At 39.3% G+C, this 20,920-nt stretch overlaps 1 protein-coding gene across 4 annotated transcripts in view; it reads left to right on the plus strand.

The window, feature by feature from the left end:
* TENT2 (terminal nucleotidyltransferase 2) overlaps positions 1-16,741 on the plus strand; it is a 79,487-nt gene extending 62,746 nt beyond the window's left edge. For all 4 annotated transcript variants that reach the window (XM_030566670.1, XM_030566671.1, XM_030566672.1 and 1 more), the window contains 3 exons: positions 7,192-7,283; positions 11,876-11,955; positions 15,606-16,741. In XM_030566670.1, the coding sequence (XP_030422530.1) occupies positions 7,192-7,283; positions 11,876-11,955; positions 15,606-15,680 (247 nt within the window). In that variant the 3' untranslated portion in view covers positions 15,681-16,741. The remainder of the gene's footprint in view (positions 1-7,191; positions 7,284-11,875; positions 11,956-15,605) is intronic.
* Positions 16,742-20,920: the final 4,179 nt, after the last annotated feature.

Raw genomic sequence — 20,920 nt, forward strand, 5'->3', positions numbered from 1 at the left:
AAGATTTCAAGAAGAGCATGAGTTATTTCAGTGTTCAGTTTTCCAAAATAGAGCACATTGTGATATCAATCTGGAATATTTTCCCTTTAAAAGAAAATAATGAAACCTGGGAGTTTTTATTTTAAAAAATTCTCACGTTAAGAGATTGTGAATATTGTATGGTTTAGCAGTCATATAAAAAATGACAAAGGTTATACAGTATATCAAACTCTTTTGCAGCATATAGATTCCTGTCATATTTTTTCATGCTTCCATACTTAACACTGTTTTCATTACTGTGATTCTCCAATACCTCTAATGATCTTTCACTTATCTATATAATTGAATAATTTAATCAGCAGCATATGCAATACTACTTTTCAACAAGCAGAAGAGCCTTCCTTAAGAACATAAGAACGGCCATACTGGGTCAGACCAAAGGTCCATCTAGCCCAGTGTCCTATTTTCTGACAGTGGCCAATGCCAGGTGCCCCAGAGGGGATGAGCAGAATAGGTAATCATCAAGTGATCCATCAAGTGATCCATTCCCAACTCAGGGTACGTCTACACTACGGGATTATTCTGATTTTACACAAACCGGTTTTGGAAAACAGATTGTATAAAGTTGAGTACATGCAGCCACACTAAGCACATTAATTCCGTGGTGTGCTTCCATGTACCGACGCTAGCATTGATTTCTGGAGCGTTGCACTGTGGGTAGCTATCCCGTAGCTATCCCATAGTTCCCGCAGTCTCCCCCCATTGGAATTCTGGGTTGAGATCCCAATGCATGATGGTGCAAAAATAGTGTCGCGGGTGATTCTGGGTAAATGTCGTCACTCTTTCCTTCCTCCGTGAAAGCAACGGCAGACAATCATTTTGCGCCCTCTTTCCCTGGATTGGTCTGGCAGACGCCGTAGTATGGCAACCATGGAGCCCGTTTTGCCTTTCGTCACTGTCACCGTATGTGTACTGGATGCCGCTGACAGAGGTGGTACTGCAGTGCTACACAGCAGCATTCATTTACCTTTGCAAGATAGTAGAGATGATTATCAGTTGTTCTGTACCGTCTGCCATGCCATTGTAAATTGGCGATGAGATGACGGTTATCAGTCATTCTGTACCGTCTGCTGCTGTCATGGGTACTCCTGGCAGAGGTCGGCCGGGTGCACAAAGACAAAAATGGGAATTACCCCCCGAGTCATTCCCTCCTTTATGTTGTATCTAAAAAGAGAGTCAGTCCTGCCTAGAATATGGGGCAAGTGTGCTAGAGAACCAGTGTACTAGAGAGCACAGCTGCTCCGTGTCAGATCCCGCAGAAATGATGAGCTGCATGCCATTCTATGGGGTGCCCCTGCAACTACCCCACCCGTTGCTTCCCTCCTCCCCCAACCCTCCTGGGCTACCGTTGCAGTGTTCCCCCCCCCTTTGTGTGATGAAGTAATAAAGAATGCAGGAATAAGAAACAGTGACTTGTTAGTGAGATAAAATGAGGGGGAGGCAGCCTCCAGCTGCTATGATAGTCCAGGCAGGACATTAAATGGTGTGGGGGAGAGGAGCCCAGCATGCCACTGCTATGATAGTCCAAGCAGTGCGGAATCTTTTCTTTAAACATGAAAGGAGGGGGCTGATGGAGCTCAGCCCCCAGTTGCTATGATGAAGACGGTTACCAGCTGTTCTGTACCATCTACTGGGAATGACCGGGAGTCATTCCTATTTTTACCCAGGCGCCCCTGGCCGACCTCACCTGAGGCCAGCCAAGAGCCCTCACGGGCTGATGATGACGATGGATGGCAGTCATATTGTACCGTCTGCCACCAAGGAGGGAAGGGGAGAGGGTGCTGCTGTTCAGTGCCACAGCATCGCGTCTACCAGCAGCATGCAGTAGACATAGGGTGACACATAACAAAGTCAAGAAACGATTTTTTTCCCTTTTCTTTCACTGGGGGGTAAATTGACGAGCTATACCCTGAACCACCCCGGACAATGTGTTTGACCCTACAGGCATTTGGAGCTCAGCCAATAATGCAAATACTTTTCGGAGACTGCGGGGACTGTGGGATAGCTGGAGTCCTCAGTACCCCCTCCCTCCCTCCTTGAGCGTCCATTTGATTCTTTGGCTTTCCGTTACACTTGTAACTCAGCACTATGCTGAGTCCCTGCTGTGGCCTCTGTCTGGAGATTTTTTTCAAATGCTTTGTCATTTCGTCTTCTGTAACAGAGCTCTGATAGAACAGATTTGTCTCCCCATACAGCGATCAGATCCAGTATCTCCCTTACGGTCCATGCTGGAGCTCTTTTTCGTGCTGATCAGAGCTCCACGCTGGGCAAACAGGAAATGAAATTCAAAAGTTCGTGGGGCTTCTCCTGTCTACCTGGCCAGTGCATCTGAGTTCAGATTGCTTTCCAGAGCGGTCACAATGGTGCACTGTGGGATACCGCCCGGAGGCCAATACCGTCGATTTGCGGCCGCATTAACCCTAATCCGATATGGTAATACCGATTTCAGCGCTACTCCTCTTGTTGGGGAGGAGTACCGATTTAAAGAGCCCTTTATATCGATATAAAGGGCCTCGTTGTGTGGACGGGCGCAGCGTTAAATCGGTTTAACGCTGCTAAAATCGGTATAAACGCATAGTGTAGACCAGGCCTTAGTTGCATTTCAGGGGATGAGGTAGTTAACTATGCACTTAATTCACACTGAGGCAGCCTATATATTCAAGTGAATTTTCGCTATTGACCAAGTACATAGTACAGATTAAAGAATAATTATGATTTGTCTGTAGAATTCATATAAGTAGCTTTCATAGCTTTTTGCCTATACAGAGTAATACATAATACTACACGAAGCAACACACGATATAGGTGTTATAGAGAAAAACGTACAATTTAGAAGTAGTGTGACCATATAATTGAAGACTATCGTAATGGATATTCACAATGGGACATAATTAAAGTTTCATCTGCGTCCTCAACGCTGTTGTTATCTCGCTTGAGTGCTTAATTGGTCAGCTGTCACAGGGTTTTTGGTGGGGGGAGAAGAATGTAATAATATTTGGTGATCAGTTCGAGAGAGAGATCATTTCTAAATGAAGACAGTAGATTTTAAAATTACATTCAAATACACCATATCAGATAGAATTAAGTAATTCTTATGAGAAAGGGAGCATGGTCCAGTAGGTAGGGCACTGGGCTGGAACTCAGAGCTGGGTTCTGTTCGCAGCTACACCATTGTCCTGTGTGATCCTGGGCAAGACACTTCACCTTGTTATGCCTCACTTTCCCCTCTCACTATTTGTCAGTCTTGTCTATTTACACTGTTAACTCTTTCAAGAAGAGGCTGTCAATTAAAATGTGTTTGTACAGTGCCTAGCACAATGAGACCCCAGTCTCATTTGGGGCCTCTAAGCACCACTGTAATACAAATTATAAATAAAATAATTGAGGGAAAAATAAGATTGTCCCAGAAGCATCACACATGGAAAACGCAAATAAACTTGTTACACAGCAATATTGGCAAACAATACACAATTTGATTCTCATACACTGGTTTGTGATTGATTAAATTTCACTCTAATGTTTTGTACATAATTCAACTTGCTGAAGATGTGCTTTTAAATTTTCTTTTTGTGTATAAACTTTTAATAAGTAAATGGGATCTCTTCAAAGAACATAATTTTTTATTCCAAATTATCAAAGCTGCACTTTCAGTATATCGAAGTCTAATGCACAGTGCAGAGTAGTCTAGAAGTGTATTCAAAAGAAAATAATCTACTGAAACTCCTCTCTGTTTACCAGACCCTCTTACAAGCCTCGTGTCTGATTTCACACAGCAGCTCTGAGTGAAGGCAGCAGGTTTTTATTTGGCATACGCTCTTTAACAAAGCAAGGGCTGATTTGATAAATGCCTTGCTTGTATCCAGTGGATTTTGCTGCGGAATTGGAGACTAAATAAAGGCATGATGAAAGATGCAGTCTTATTTTTAAATCTTACCTATTTATTGAAAAGTGAAAATGTTTTACTTTCAGAATTCATTCTTCTGAATTAGAATTCTAAATCAAAAACTGTATAATGAAGGCATGTTACTTGAAACTATATATTCCCTACTGAGGAAAAATAGATTCTAAAATGTCCTTGGAGGGGTTAGGGGTGCTGATTTTTATAGCAAGTGTTTTTGAGTTACATAATTGATGTTGGGCTATGGGTTTAAGGTCAACCTATGAATAAGCTGTATTTGGTTAGAGATGACAAAATAAGTGTGGATTGGTCATGTGGTGTGTCTCCATTTTTTGGAGTGTGAGGAAGAGCAGAGTATACAACAAGTAGAGTAGTTCACAGCTATGTTTATCAATTCAGAATACAACTGGGAAGATAATGCAATCATGAATATTGATTTAGATTAACAGTTAATTGCTTTTGAATATGTTCACAATGTATTTGTTAATTTTCTTTGAATATTTGTGTAAGAAACTTTTTTTTTGTCTACAAGAATGCGTAACGTGTTCATACAAAAATTTATACCTGAAGCATTTGCCTGGCTGTCTTGAAATCTTTGGGTTTTTTTCCTTGAAATGTTTGTCTGCTGCTCAGAGAGTAAAACATCATATGATCAGTGACACCAGAAATAGCTGAGGAAATAGTTGAAACAAAGAGCGTATTTTAAACTCATAGGTTGAAATATATTTGCATAAAATGTTCATTGAGCAACTACAAAAAGCGAGAAAACTTGTAAACATTCTTTACAAATCAAAAAGTCTAAGGTCAGTAAATAAATCACTTGCTGTGAATAGTTCAATTCTAATGCAGACTCTAATTTTAATAAGAATACAATGTTAATTAATGGTAAGTGGGATATCAAGTAAAGGTAGTTACTGTCATGATTCAGTGAAGTGCAAAATGTGATTTAAACAACTAAAAATGCTACTTCGTTGTTCCCAAACACTTTTAATATAGAACAGCTTATAATATTTAGATTTTTCTGCAATAAAATATACATTTTTATTTTGCTGAAGATGCAACTGCTCATCCTGAAGTCAGGTAGAACCTCAGTAATTTGTAAGAAGGGGGGGAGAATGTTTATCATGTTCAGTGTGCACCAAAGTGGCTTTACTGCCTGCTGTGATCTGCTCAGTTTAGATATTCTGTTACATAACTCTTCCCTTTAGTTTGTTTAAGATAAGCTTATAGACATGTTGGGGTGAGAGCCAAATGATGGTGTCTAATATTACTCTTTCCTCTATGACCCATATTTTCTAGAACTGCAGTGGAACCTTGCTAATGATACTGTGGTCACTATGCATCCTTCCAAGTAGCAATCTATGCCTGAAGCCCTTTCTGATCCTGCCTACATGATTAATGAAATAGTAAATCTACATCAGGGGTTCAGACTTTTTTAGTGGTGACCCCTTTCACACAGCAAGCCTCTGAGTGCGACCCCCCTTTATACATTAAAAACACTTTTTAATATATTTAACACCATTATAAATGCTGGAGGCAAAGCAGGGTTTGGGGTGGAGGCTGACAGCTCGTGACCCCCCCCCCCATGTAATAACCTCACGACCTCCTGAGGGGTCCTGACTCACAGTGTGAGAACCCCTGATCTACATTGTTCATTTGACGTGGGCATTACAGTATTTAGTTACAATACTTCATATTATACTGATAAATGTTCCCTAATTTGTGAAAATTAGTGGGACACACAAGGAGATACTAGAGTGGTGGTGTGGATAAGAGCTAAAGTTTTTGCTAGCCTTGAATGCAAGACACATTTACCATTTATACTTTTGTTATTGCCTAGGAACAGTCCAGTCAAGAGATATTTAAATAGGTTAAAATGTGTGGATAAGTTGTTTGAAGTATTTCAGCTAAATTGTACATTAAGCAATTTGTCCTGTAACCCCATGGAAATTTCAACAAACTGTTTAACATAGATATTTTTTTGAGTTATGGAAGAGTGAAAGTATATTTTCTGCTGTAAAGATGTATGTGCACTTAACTCAAATGGCTGAACTTCATAAGCTGAAACTTTTCAGGTGTCTAGTCTGAACTCGTGAATAAGAACTAATTTGTAAAAAAAAAAATACTTTGAATACAGTCTTTCGTAAAGCTATGAGGGAAGATTCTCAATTGATGTAAATTGTCATGGCTTCATTGATGTACAATTTTGAACAATCAAAAGGTTCAGAGAGAAAGTGTAAAGGTTCTCTAATATCCTTACCTTGCTTGTAGGCTTTGTGCAAGCTCTCTGCACAGGTGTGAATTTCACCAATCTGAGAGTAAACTACTTACCGTACTGTATATTATGATTAAATGTTGGACATTTTTAATGGCACCCACTATGTAGCCACAGTTGGACTTGATTTATTACCTTGCCCTTCCCTACTTCTCAACCTATACTGGTCAACTTGGCTTGTTTTAATTAGAATTTTAAGAGTCCCAAGTTCTAATTGTATTTTTAAATTTAAAACAGCATGTTGAACTGTAAAGGGATTACTTCCTTAAAAAAAAAAAAAAAAAGTCACCAAGTTATAATGTCCATTGAGATCTGTGGTGTTCTATGTTGCTAAATGTTTTCATAATTTATTTTAATGTGTGTATGAAAATTTTACCTCTTGTCTCCCCCTCATGGTTCCCACTCTCCAAAATGGTTAGTCTCCATTATTTTCTGCCTAGAAACAAAGGCTGCTCAAGACAATCTGCCACCCTAGGCAAAATTTTAGCGTGCCACTCCACTCCTACCCCCTACAACAGAGGTTCTCAAGTAGGGGAGGGGCATGCACCCTGCACTGGACTTTCTGGGCTGAGGGTGGTGAGCCTTCTGATGGTTCAGTGGTTATGGTAGAAATGGAGTGGGAGCTAAGCACTTGGTCACAACACTATTCACTCAGGTGTCGTCTGGCTGCCTCTCCATCAGGAGAGCCGGCTGCAGCAAGCCAAATCTGAGGGAGTGGCATTGCAGCCTTGTGTACAGAGTTGCAGTGCTACTCAAGTTTGGCCTGGCTACCCCAGGCAGTGGCCTAGTTTGACTATGGCTACAGCAGCCCCTGCCTAGAAACGCTAAAAAAAATTGCTTCTTCGAACTACTATCCTTTTGAAATTCCTAAGTCATAACTCTTGTATGAACACTTCACCTATTTTATATGTAACGGTATACAGATGGTTCAAAAAGCAATCTGTGTTAAGTGTCTGCAAATTGTTTTCCTTTCCTCTAGCTGGAGTCACCAAATGATTTCAATTCGTGAAGCCAGAGCCATTCCAAGACCTGATGGTATTGAATGGAGAAACAAATTCATTTGTGTAGAAGGTAAAGTGTGAAGCTGCAATTTTTGTGTTTTCAGTTTCATATATTTAGTTTCTTGATAGCATTCATTTAACTTAGCCTGTCACTTATAGGCTTTGCTTGTCTCTTATTTCAGGCATTTTCAATAATACATGCAGATTCATAATATATTATATGACATTTCAATGGAAAAGTTAGTGTACCCAAGGTAGATTACTGTTTTACAACTATGTAGCAAAGTCCTGTGCCACTAAAGTGGAAATATTTGTTGGCTTCTCTCCTTTGAGTGATTTTTTTTTACCATTGTCATACAATAGCTTCTGCGTCACTTCACATGCTATTTTATGCGGTGACTGCTCCCAGTTTATCCTTCACTTATCCCCCTCATGTGTTACAGGCAGAGCTGATAATGTTGCCAAGTGTTATATGACTTTAATAGTTCTCGAGGGTCAGGTGGACTAGTGGATAGCACACCCAGTTTCCAGTCTCACGCCTTCTGGCAGGAAGGGCTTTCAGTCCGGTTCCTAACCCTTGTTATGTGGCTTAGCTTCACCTAAAGGTTTTCAATGTCCTACCCTTTCCTTACTAGAGTGGGGTGAGGCTTTGGCCCCTCCTGCAACACAGACAGTTGGTAGGGGAGCCTGGGTCTTCCCTCCCTCTCAACTGGCTCTGAACCGGGACCTGTGAGAGACAACAATATCTGACTCACTGGAGGCTTCTTCAGCACCCTTGTTCTGGAGCCCCGAGACTGATTCTGTCGTCTTCCCCCTTTTGAGTTGAGTTGGTCCCTTTTAAGATTCCTCTCCATTTGGAGCAGGCTCTGCCGGTTGGGAGTTCAATGTGGTATTTGTACACCCTGTCACCCTGATCCTTTTTTCAGTTGCTAATAATTTGGCCAAATTCAGATTTTCTATTCTGATTGTCCGTCTGCCTCAGGCTGAATTATTTCTTTTTATAGAGCATTTCAGCCATAATGGTCCTGGCATTTCCAAGAACAAGGCTAAAGAAAAATACATTGTTTTGCAATGTTAAAATTCTGGCAAACTTTTCTTTGAGAAGATCTGGCATCTCCATGCTTTGGAGCAGGGAGTCAGAATTTGGTGGTGATGGGGGAGGGGGGGTTCCTTTTGTGTCAAGGGTGTGTCTCTTGCTATTTCTGTGAAAATCTGCCCAAATTGGGCCAAGTTATAAGCCTTTGAAAATCTCAGTTCACTCGTGCTCAGTGGTGATGTCTTAGTTTAGTAGCTTAAATCACTGATTCCAGGGCCGGCTCTAGGCACCAGCGTCCCAAGCAGGTGGCACTCCGGCCCCCCCCTCCTTTTTTTTTTTTTCCCTTGGGGCAGCAAAAAACCTGGAGCCGGCACTGCCTGATTCCATCCAGACTGGGAATGCTTTAGCCCCTCATGGCCCTTAGTGCTGACCTAACTGCATGTGTGCTATGACATGCCATCCCCAAGCATGTTCCATCCCCTTGTAGCTCCTATGAGTGACTGGACTGCATATGTTTTTAGAGAAGCTCGCACAATAGCTGTCTGCACTGTACCTGATTCAGGCCAGTATTAGTCTCATTTCCATAAGCCCTTAATACAGCAGTGCAGTTAAACTCTTTTTGAAAAAAAATTCTACACAACCTGCCTTGCCACTACCCTTGAAACATTCTGGATTCTAATGTTTCCTAATGGAAAGAGGATACTTTTAGTCCTCTTCTCAATCAAATTGTCAGGATGGCAATTTGTTTATTTTATATTTGACATTCATTTTTACTGAATTATTCTTCTGATTAGTGAGTAAAATTTACATTATACTGGAGTTTTCCTTTGAAAACTTCCTGACATTTAGAAAACATTGAGGGACACTTAACAGTTGATTTATTTTAATTAAAATGTTGCATACATAGTCTTGCAAAATTCTTCTTGTCCACTCTTCCAATGCAAGTGTTTTTCTTTTGACAGGAGAATAGAATAAAAAAAATTGTCATTTATTAGCATAGCATGGGAAAGGTTTGAGTCTGTACTGGGACAGTTTCCTGACAATCTTGGGAAGGCTTTGCAGCCCCTCACTTGTCATTTAAAATCTTTATGATCTTGGGTGCAGTATGAAATGCCTGGAGGCTCCTAACTATTATTACAGAATCATTCAGCGTCAAATTTCAGACAGATAAAGGGAAATACTATGCTACTTCACATGGCATATAATCAGCATTTGCAATTCACTGTAGTAACAGGTAACTGTGTCAAATTCTGTGTCTAGATTTTAGAATGCTGAACCTCTTGTGTATCAGATGGCCAATATTCTGAACCAGTATAAAGGCATGTCTCATTGTAATGTAAAATCTGCTAGTAAGCACCCAATTAAATATTTTAAACATATTTTTAGGAAGGAAAAAAATTCTAGAAAGATGCCAAACAAAACCAGTCAGCCCATTGTGCTGGTGAATTATGAGTACTGAAGTGCATTTAAATTTGGAGTGTAATTTGGATGGTTTTGATAATGAAAAGTCCCAGTTTTATAGTCGGTATACTGGCAAAATCCCTGTGAGTTAAATGGGAGCTTGTAATTGGATGCTCTTACCTCTTGCAAGTGCCCTCTTCTGGTCAAGTGTGAGCAAGCCATTTCTCAGTTCTTGGAATGAGATGGTACTCACCTCTCGCAAGCGTTCACCCCTCCCTCCCACGCCTTTGGTCGATGGCTTCATTGGCAGGTCTTCAATGATTCAGCCCTCTGGCTGAATCTCACACACTGTTTGTAGGTGGAGAAGAACAAACAAGCCCCTTCCAAGGTATACAGTCTTTAACTTTACAGGCTTCCTACCCAGAGAAACTGCCCGCTATAACAGGGTCCATTGCGGTACCCTCGCTTGGTCAGGCTGGGTTCTGGGCTCAGTCCTTGCTTGGTCCCTGCAGCCTGCCAGGAGCTCCTTCTTAGCTCCCCTGGTATTTGGCAGCCCTCCCTGGTCTCATGCCTCCCCACACTGAGCTGTCTGTGGTCCTTCTGCTCTTCCAGCCAACCAGGAACCAAGTTCTCCCTCTTCCAGCTCCAGGCAACAACTGACTGCTCTGTTGCTGCTGCTTTTTTATATGGCCCTCTTGGACCCTGATTGGCTGCTCCAGCAGCCCCTCTGACTAGTTGTTTCTCCTGCAGCTGCTCTAGGCTGCCTGGAGCACTACTCTTTTGCTCTTTTTGGGGGTGGGGTGAGGCAGGACTGCAAGGCCTCCAGCAGGGGCCTCCGAATCTAGTCCACCCTGTCACACTGCTTTTCTCGAGTAAGAATTGTAAAAACAGGCCATAAATGAGTACTTTGGAAAGTCACAACTGCATCATTGCCACTGTAATTAAAAATTCATATGAGAAATACAAAACTGTGACCAATATTGTGCTCAATTTATACATGGACGTTTATAGTTTTGTTTTTGTTTTTCCAGCACATCTTATATGTATTAATGTATTTCATAAAACTCTTATGCTCACATCTACTAAAATTAAAAGGGTTCCTAAACCATTAAAAATAAAGTTAGTTTACGACCCGGAATGTGACACACATTAAAAAGAGACTAATCTAGCTAGAACTGTATTTTGCCTCAGGACTCTGTCATTGGATATTGTACCTTTACAAGTATGAAATACACCATAATGTACTTAAACTATCCTCTGGAAAAGTGTAAAAAGACAGGATTCTAAAACTTGTTTTGCAATGAAATTGAAAGGCAGTCAATGCATGGTAACCCTGTTGTATATTTGCTGTATTGCAGAGGCGAGTACAAATTTATGAATACTTTGCTGATATTGATTATGTGGATGACAAATAGGCCAGAGTCATGTTGGTTTCTAGTCCATTAGAAGCAAATGAGAAAAACTATACATTGCCAACTGGAAAAAGACAAAAATAGTAGGAAGAGTAGACATTTTTTGAAAGATGGGTTTTCTTAAATATTTTACAGGACTTTTGGTTTTTATATATTCAGGTATAAGGAAAATACCATATTTTACCACTTCAGTCTGTTGTATAATTTTGTCTCAAAAGATACTGCATAATAAGATAAAGTAGTTGCTTGTAGATCTGATATAAGTACATTGTTGCACATGGAGTTTTCAGAACAGTTACACAGTCATATTTAGATGTATAATGCACACTATTGATTGTAACAGGACCTTCCTGATTTAGAATATTTAGCAATATTTAAAATGGGATAGAAATATATGGTCTATGAACTGACAAAAGACATTAGTTAAGGATGTGGCTGCTTTATTCCTTGTTCTGAGATTTTGAATTGACTGCTGACTTTTATAATACTTGAAATACTTGTACAGTGCATGAAAGCACATGGTAGAAGACATGTATTAATACTCCTGCTGACAATACCATCTATCTAGATTTAAAGGAGTAAATCTCCAACAATCTCTACTGCAACTGCAGATTATTAGTGTTGTGTTTTTATGTTATGCGAGTTACCTGCACAGTACATGTCAGAAATGGAAAATGCAGCCAGTATCTAAAAGCTCTCATAGAAAGTGACAGTATGTTGACTCATCCTCTGCTTCTTTCAGAGTAGTTTACTAGGTGAAGATAAAGTAAAGGTTGTTTTTTTAACACTTAAATTTTACATTTAACTTTGCAGAGCCTTTTGATGGAACAAACACAGCTAGGGCTGTACATGAAAAGCAGAAGTTTGACATTATCAAGGATGAATTTCTTAAGGTAAAAAATACATCACATTAATTCTTGTAGCCCTCTTGTCTGCAAGAAAGTTTTTGGAATAAAAAATGAAAACAGAGAGAGGGTCAGTGGATTTGTGTACTACAGTGGTGGCCTGAGGTATGTGTGCCTTATACTTCAGAATCTGTGTAATAAGAATTCATCCCAATATATGTAGAAGGAGAAAAATATGAAATGAGAATGTTTTGTGTGTGTGTGTGCGTGCGCGCAAGAACAGGCCTAACACTGAAGTGGGTACCTAAAATGAAAATTTCTTAATGGTCTTTGTGTTTAAATTCAGGACTCCAAGGCAGAGATAAATTGTAATGAGAATTGGGCATCCAAATCCCTTAGTCAGCTTTGAAAGTCTCAGCCTGACTTCCTTATTCATGTTTTGGGGGTAGAACACTTTCAGCCTTTCGTGGATTCAGTTGTGTTTGTTTCTTATGGAAATCTGGAACAAAAACAAACAAAAAATAGTTTGTCTTTACTGTTCCTTCTGTCATGGGTAAATATGGCCTCTAGTAATTTACAAGTTGTTTTTCTGCTCTTTGTACACACTTCTTCAGCAAGAAGGGCTTATTGACACAATCTTAGGAGAACATTAACTGTAGTGAGACATGACTGTTATCTGACCTGCAACTTTCCCTATTTCCAGCTGAGGGAGAGATGTGGATTTTACTTGGAATGTAAAATTTAGGCCTTAGAGGGCTTAATCTGCAAATTTTGACCACCTCCTGTCTCCTACCCCTATTCCCCATCATAGAGTTTGTGTTGTATGTGAGATATCTGTTTGGAATTAAGTACCTATAGCTGCACTCGTACTGTGGGTTCACTGAGATTTTTCATAGCAGGTATCACTTCATGTTTCTCCAACAAAGAGAAGGAAGTGAAGATCAGATTTTTCTAATGCAAGAAACAAGCAGAACTAGTCCTTTAAAATTGAATATCTTTCTGTGTCACAAACACTAGTAAAATATTTTGTTTTTTAAAATATTGTCACATTTCATAGGTATTTTGTGTTCTCTGAGGAAGGCAGCAAATAGGATGAAAGATCTTTAAAAATAAATAAAAACCTGATGTATGAGGGAAGTTTTAAAAATGAGTGTGTTTAGTTTTGCAAAAAGATGACCTGAGGAGCGGCCCTGATAACATATTTGAAGACTAAGTGCTGTTATAAAGAGGATAGTAATCAGTTGGTCTCCCTGTCCACTCAAGGTAGGTCAAAAAGAAATTGGCTTAATCTGCAGCAAAAGAGATTTAGGTTAGATATTAGGGAAAACTTTCTGACTAGAAGGATAGATAGCTCAGTGGTTTGAGCATTAGCCTGCAGAACCCAGGGTTGTGAGTTCAGTTCTAGAGGGGGCCATTTAGGGATTTGGGGCAAAAATCTGTCTGGGGAATGATCCTGCTTTTGAGCAGGGGTTTGGACTAGAATCATAGAATATTGAAGTTGGAATGTACATCAGGAGGTCATCTAGCTCAAAGCAGGACCAATCCCCAGACAAATTTTTGCCCCTCAAGGGCAAAAAATTGCCACCTCAAGGATTGAACTCCACCCTGAGTTTAGCAGGCCAATGCTCAAACCACTGAGCTATCTGTTGCACTTTTAAGGTCCCTTGCAATCCTGATATTCTATGATAGTTAAGTACTGGACTAGGCTTCCAACAGGCATTGTGGAATCTTTGCTATAGTAGGCATAGTTTTCCCATAGTAGGCTTTCAAGAACAGGTTAGACAAACATCTGCCAGGGATTGTCTTAAGTATACTTGGTCCTGCCTCAGTGTGGAGGGATGGACTGGATGACCTCTTGAGGTCTCTTCCAAACCTATATTTGCATGATTCTATAACTATTTATATGTATATAGTTCTAGGCACGGTAATTTGTCCTTTGATTTTAAATCTGTTACTGAATATAAGCAATGGAAAAGAGAGTGAGCCCATACTGGATAACTTTCTGAGCATGCTGTAAAAATTTGCCTCTTGCCATAACACCTAAGAAAAAAGAGATCAGTTGATGAGCTACTGACACAAGTGGTCAGGTCTGGGCTTTTAATATGGGCAATTTGCAAGCTTGATTTTTATTGTGAAAATATTAGTGACCTTATAAGCATATAAAGTGTTTTAGGTTTTTTATGCAAAATATTTTTTTTCTGTGAAGCCACTAGTGTTAAGCACCATATAATATATGTAAATAAAATAGTCCATTACTAATGAATGATTTAAATAAGTTCCTTAGGCACCATAAGGAGCAACTATATTAATTGCTTAAAAAGTATTGCAGATACTTAAGAATATCCTCTAAGGCTTGGATTTTTAAAGAAGCCCCAGTGGGGGAGGTTGGTGCCTAACTCTCACTGAAAATTGCTCCAGCTCACTGTTCCTGTGAAATGTTTACTTGAAAGGCACTGACTGCACTGGCACAAGATTTGCCTGTATAAAGTCAGTTGCTATATCAGGACCTTAAAGACCTTATCCCATACTCTTTTCCTGTAACCCAGGACATAAAAAGAGATAGTATAATTTAAATCACCAATTTCAAGGACACATCATTTTGTTAGAAGTAGCAAGAGAGATCGCCTTAGATATTTAGCCTATGTCTCAAAAAATCAGAAATGTGAAGGTACTTAACCATTTTTAAGCCAGAACATTAAAAGAAATTTAGTTCTTTTCAAAATATACTAATACCCCCACCTTCACAAGTTGTCTTTGTCCCCTGAAAACATACTTAGAATCATAGAATATCAGAGTTGGAAGGGACTTCAGGAGGCCATCTAGTCCAACCCCCTGCTCAAAGCAGGACCAATCCCCAACTAAATCGTTCGAGCCAGGGTTTTGTCAAACCTGACCTTAAAAAACCTCTAAGGAAATTCCACCACCTCCCTCGGTAACCCGTTCCAGTGCTTCACCACCCTCCTAGTGAAAAAGTTTTTCCTAATATCCAACCTAAACCTCCCCCATCACAAATTGAGACCATTTCTCCTTGTTCTGTCATCTGGTACCACTGAGAACAGTTTAGATCCATCCTCTTCGGAACCCCCTTTCAGGTAGTTGAAAGCAGCTATCAAATCTCCCCCTCACTCTTCTGCAGACTAAACAATCCCAGTTCCCTCAGCCTCTCCTCATGAGTCATGTGCTCCAGCCCCCTAATAGTTCAGGTGTACACTACCACTTATTTTGGTGTAATTTACGTTGCTTAGGGATGTGAATAAGTCACCTCCCTGAGCAATGTAAGTTACTCCAATCTAAGCACCAGTATGGACAGCACTCTGTCAGCAGGAAAGCTTCTCCCGTCAATATAGCTATGGCCTCTTGCAGAGGTGGATTTCTTATGCTGACAGGAGAGCTCTCTCCCATTGGCATAAAGTGTCTTCACCAGACATGCTACAGTGGCAATGTAGCGCTTCTAGTGTAGACTAGCTCTTGTTCTCAACAGTCACGCTATTTTGTCTGGATTACTACAGATTCCCTCTTACTGTAAGCAGTCTTTTTAAAGAAATAAGTACCTGATGCCGTTCATAAATTTGTGAGGAAAACAAAACTGTTTAAAACTCTTTGTGGATCTGTGTGGGGTTTACCTCTTTCAGTTTTAAAGGAGGTGGTGATATAGAAGAAACAAGGTTTTTAAAAAGCTATTAACTTTTTTTCCTCAGTCATGGCAGAGATTACGAGACAAGAGAGACTTGAACTGTATACTACCTGTAAGAGCAACTATACAGAAAAGATAATTGGCTTCTTCTTCTTCTTCTTACTGGAGTCTGCTGAAATATAAAGAACAATATCAAAACCAAGATGCAGTTTTCCCATAGTTTTTTATGAAGTGTTTTCTCTTTCAAGTTTTTGTTAAGGAAATATTTATAAGAAAGATTGCATATTTTATTATGACATTTGTTAATATAACCATTCATTCAAAGATGGATTTTCTAAAAATCCTTGCACCATTGACTTGTATAGGAGACTATTATGACCCAAATTTCAGACCACAGGACTAAATTAATTTTAAGGAAAGTATCAGAGTATATTAAATTGTTACCTTTAACTGTGCAATGGTTAATTCAACCACACTTAACACTGAAATAAAGAAATGAAGAGCTAAGCAATGTATAAAAGTCCAGCTGTTTCCTTAAAGCATAGCACACATTGCACGTTTCTTGATAAATAAGTAGGCTGTGCTTTACAACTGCTTGAAGCAGTATGCACTTTTGCTCTACTTGGCACTTTCAAGTTTTATTTCCCTCTTACATGGAACAACAATAACAATTTTTCAACATGAAATTATACTCTAGTTGTTGTTATGCTCCAGGTCACAGGAATTATAATCTAAACTGGAATTTTTGAGCAGCAGAACTACTACAAAACAGTTGAAATAATCCATGGTAAACCAATGTATGTAAATGCTTAATGTTCATACAGATTAGGTCAGATATCTATTTTAATGTTTCCTTTCCATATGCAAAGTAGTAGTGATGGCTGCTTAAAGAAAAGCTGCTAATAAGCCAAGTTTTTGTTTTGATTTTGTGTAAATATTTGTAAATTGGTCAGCTGCTGTAAATTGAAATTTAAAAAGTAATCTTGAAAATTTTAACTTTTCCAAAAAAAACCCCAGTGAAACTTCTTTTAGACCTGCTGTAGCACAGTTTGTGCCTCTCATGTATTTGTTGTTGCAGACCAATTAATGTTAAAATTGTTACTTCTCGATGATGTCAAATTAATATTTTCATTTTTTTCCTCTTGAGTTTAATATTTTGTATGGTGTCCAGTGGAATAAAGTTTATGTACGGAAAATACAGATAATTTTTCTGTTTCATTTTGCTCTTGTTTCACATGAGCTCTTCTAAATGTTTTCTGCTTCCCTGTGATTGTGTAGAATGAGAAGTCCTCTAAGGATTGTCTGTCCAAAACCAGAAATACATGTGTGGCTGTTGGAATTTTATACCTATGTGCAACGTAGTCCTTACAGGCTTCTCAAAATGTACATTTGGATTCTTAACATGTTCTTGAGTCCATGTCTCCAAGTTGCAGGTAACTTTTATTTATGCTTCATCAATTGCAGAATTCTTTAAAAAGTTACAAAACACGTTAATGTTTAAGATTAAACGGGCAGGTTGTTGCCTGTTCTAAAATCATTTACTATACATATCTCACTCTAATCTGTCATCTAATCTGTTTTAAACAAGTTTGCTTCTATAACTTTAATCTAATCTGCAGTTCAATGGCAGTCAAGCAGATAAAACTGAAATGTTTTAGTCCAAATCAGGTTTTGTTTCCGTGTCTTGAGATGCTAAAATTGGTGTGACTGAGTCACCCATGTTTAAATGTATTGAAGTATGATCAAGTGGCTTTACATAAAACAATGAAAACTTGTTGTACAAAATGTCAGCATTCAAAGATTCTCTGGTAACTCTAGGTGTGTTTTTATACAATGTTTTTAAAAAGGCACTAGCTATTTCTATGTGTATTCAGAGTACAAAACTTTATGGAAATAGAAGATCTAGAAAGGAACATGCATACACAAGACAGCATTTCAGATGCATTTCAAGTGAGCGGCATGTCAGAGCTACAAAACTACATATATAATCTTCCATAAGCTTTATCTCACTGGGCTTGTCTTCACTACACTTCAGGGCAGCTACGAATCTGGTGAAGACATGCTATGTTGACAGGAGAGCGCTCTCGTGTTGAAGTAACTACTCTACCTCAACGACAATTAGCATCTCCCGCCAACGTAGCACAGTGTAGACACCACTTTAAGTCAATGCAACTTACGTCACTCAGGGGAGTGGCCTTTTCACACTCCTGAATGACATAAGTTACATTGATTTAAGCAGTAGTGTAGACAAGCCCTTGGAGTATGCATCTCTCCCAACAGATAAAGCAGAACGGGCAATAGGTATTGCATAAGGAAAGCTCTCCTTGTTACCATTTTCCATGCTTTAAATAATTGTTTTGTATCCTGCACTATTTCCCCATCTTTGCCTAAAATTTGCTAGTAGGATAGTGAGTCTCCTTTTTTTTAAATTCCCTTATAGCTTCCTTTATGAAGCTCAATAATGCCATCAACTTAATGGGTTACAAAAAAAAAGGGCAGTGAGAAATTGCAAAAAAAAAAAAAAAAAAAAAAAAGTTGAAACATTTTTGAGCATCTATACCTGTAACCAGGAATCCATGAGTCCAGGTGGCAGTTCCTTAAAATGTGTGGAAATAAATCTGCACTACCCTCTTTCCTCCAGCAAGTATTCCTGTACTCCTGAGCCAGATACCTTCTGAGTAATTATTTTGAAGTCGTTCTCTCTGGTAATGGCACGGATAGTGGCAGTACCCCAGTAATGTGAAGAATATAAGGGAAACTCAAAAAATGAACAAATATCAAGGTATTGTAGTATCCTCTCTGGCCAGCGAGGAGCAGGAATACTGTGGAAATTCCAATTATTTGAAGAATAAGTTGTGAATGCTGTAAAGCTTGTATTACTGTGTGCAGTAGTTTTTGATTAACTTCATGAAACAGGATGGAAGCTCTTGAAGAATTTTTTTTTGTTTGGATTGTGTAACTTTTGAGCTCATCTTCCACTTAGTTTAGAATGTTTGGATCACTCACCCTGTGTAGTTGCTTGAAGATGACCTGAGGAGCTAAACCTTCAATTAGTTTAGAGTGAGGAGTCCAGTAATAGCCAATATATTTATGAATTTAACTTTTTCAGATCTTTCTTCCCCAATTTACTCAAATAAGGCTCCTCATTTGTAATCAGATTCCACCTCCTTTATAATCAGATGCAATAATAGTTTTCTGAGAGACCTAAAGTCTTTAAGTAACAGACTAAGGCCATGTCTACACTAGCACTGAAGTTGGCAAAACTTTTGTTGCTCAGGGATGTGAGAACACTCCCCTGAGCAACGCACTGGTGTGCACAGTGCTATGTTGGTGGGAGACGCTTTCCCACCGACATAGCCACTGCCACTCATTGAGCTGGTTTTATTATATCGCCAGGAGAGCTCTTTCCCGTCGGCATAATGCAGCTACATAAGCGCTGTTACAGTGGCACAGCTGTACTGGCACAGCTGTGCTGCTGTAATCTTGTAAGTGTAGGTATGGCCTAATTGTTAAAGGGTTTGTCATGTTGGACCAATGTTTCCTTCTGTCACTGTGCATAGTCCAACGCTGAAGCATCTCTGAGGTTTCTCACTGCAATGAAGTGGAATGATTTAATTTAGACCCCTTCCATTGCTTTAGAAACAGCTTTGAATACTATGTGACTTTTGGTAGTGATTTGCTGCTTGATGTCTTTTCCATTTCTCAGTTTACATTATGTCAGAAATTGACAATGTGTAGGATTCTGTTTCACTTTCTATCCTTTTCCAAGAGCTCTCTTCAGTGTTCTAGGGCCACAGGAATTAGTAACATCACTTTCAATTAAGACTCTGATTTGGACAGGTGACCTAACTGACTTCACTGAATGATAGCAAAAGCTTCACTTTCCATAGCAGCAGTATTGGAATCAGCATGGACTGCGTATAGGAGGGTCTATAATGTTGGCTTTTTGGCTTTTTGACTTGATTTATGCTGTCAGTGAGATTAGAGTTCTATTATGAACTCATTGAAGATTTTTTATATAAATCTAAATCAAGCTCTCAGAATTAAGTAAGTTTATACGTGTGACCAAAATAGGTCATTAGGACAGGGTGTGGGTGAAAAAGCTGAACTCTAAATTAACATAAGACACTGATGGTGCAAGGAATTGCTCTAGTAAATCCCCCATGAGGTATTCTATGTGTAGGTGGGTTCTGGAAATCCTAGACTGGGGAGATAGTGACTTGAGTAAAATTAGTCAAAAAAGATTGAAATATGTGCCCTGAAGCCAGATTAAGAGCTGTAAGGGGAACTAGAGATCAGTGAGTGTCATTACTAGTACAAGAATGCAGTTGGTGAGAGTACGTGGCAAAGATCTGCTTTAGTTTAGAGTTCAGTTGGAAGAATAACTACTGCTGGTGTAAATTAGTGAAGATAAATCTGTCAGTCAGTGAGATCTTTGACAGGAAGCAGGATTAATGGTAGTATAATGTTGGGGTTTGTTTATGTATATAGTACCTTCATGAGGAGAAAATACCAGGAACTGAAGGGTTATTTAATCTACTGGCAAAAAAGCATAACAAGAACCAATAGCTGGAAGCTGAAGCCAGATACAGTCAAATAAGAAATAAATTTTCCATAGTGAGGGTGATTATCCAGTCGAACAAACTACCAAGGAAAGTGGTGGATTCTCCATCTATGGATGTCTTCTAATGAATACTGGATGCCTTCTAGAAGATATGCTTTAGTCAAACACAAGATATTTTGCTCAACAGAGCAGTAACTGGGTGAAATGTAATGGCCTGTGACATAGAGGCAGTCAGACTATACACCCTAATAATGCATTGTGGCCTTAAACTCTGTGAATGCTTTAGTGTTCTTGTGTTCTCTCGTGTTCCTCTTTATTAATGTTTGCATGTACTAATGTAAATCAATCTCTTTGTTACCCATGAAGTGTGGTGCTTACAAGAAGACCCTGTAAAGGGATATGTAGAATCTTTTTTGGTCTACTTACAGAACAAGCCAATTTGTGAGAGGTACAGGACAAAGTTGAGAATGCTATTCTGGTCACTTAAATTAGTGGTGATGGGAGCAAGCAATGACACTGCGTTCACTGTGTGTAAGAACGAATCTATACCTGTGTTATCCACAGCATTGTGTCCCTACAGAGATTGTTTCCAGGGTAGCTTTTCTTATAGAAGAAGGTATAACACTGTTCTCTGTTAACTTAAAAAAATCTTTCACTCAGCTGATCCTCCATCTCAGTGACCAAGGCCAAACCTGGGGCATAATCTACTTTAATGTCCCTTTAAATCAAGGTAATTGTTTAAGAAATGATCTGTGATGCAGAGACTGCATTGTACATCATGAACCTAACAGGTCTCACTGCCTGGGGCAAGGGGA

This window comes from Gopherus evgoodei, chromosome 6 (genome assembly GCF_007399415.2).
Source record: "Gopherus evgoodei ecotype Sinaloan lineage chromosome 6, rGopEvg1_v1.p, whole genome shotgun sequence".
Lineage (NCBI taxonomy): Eukaryota > Metazoa > Chordata > Testudines > Testudinidae > Gopherus > Gopherus evgoodei.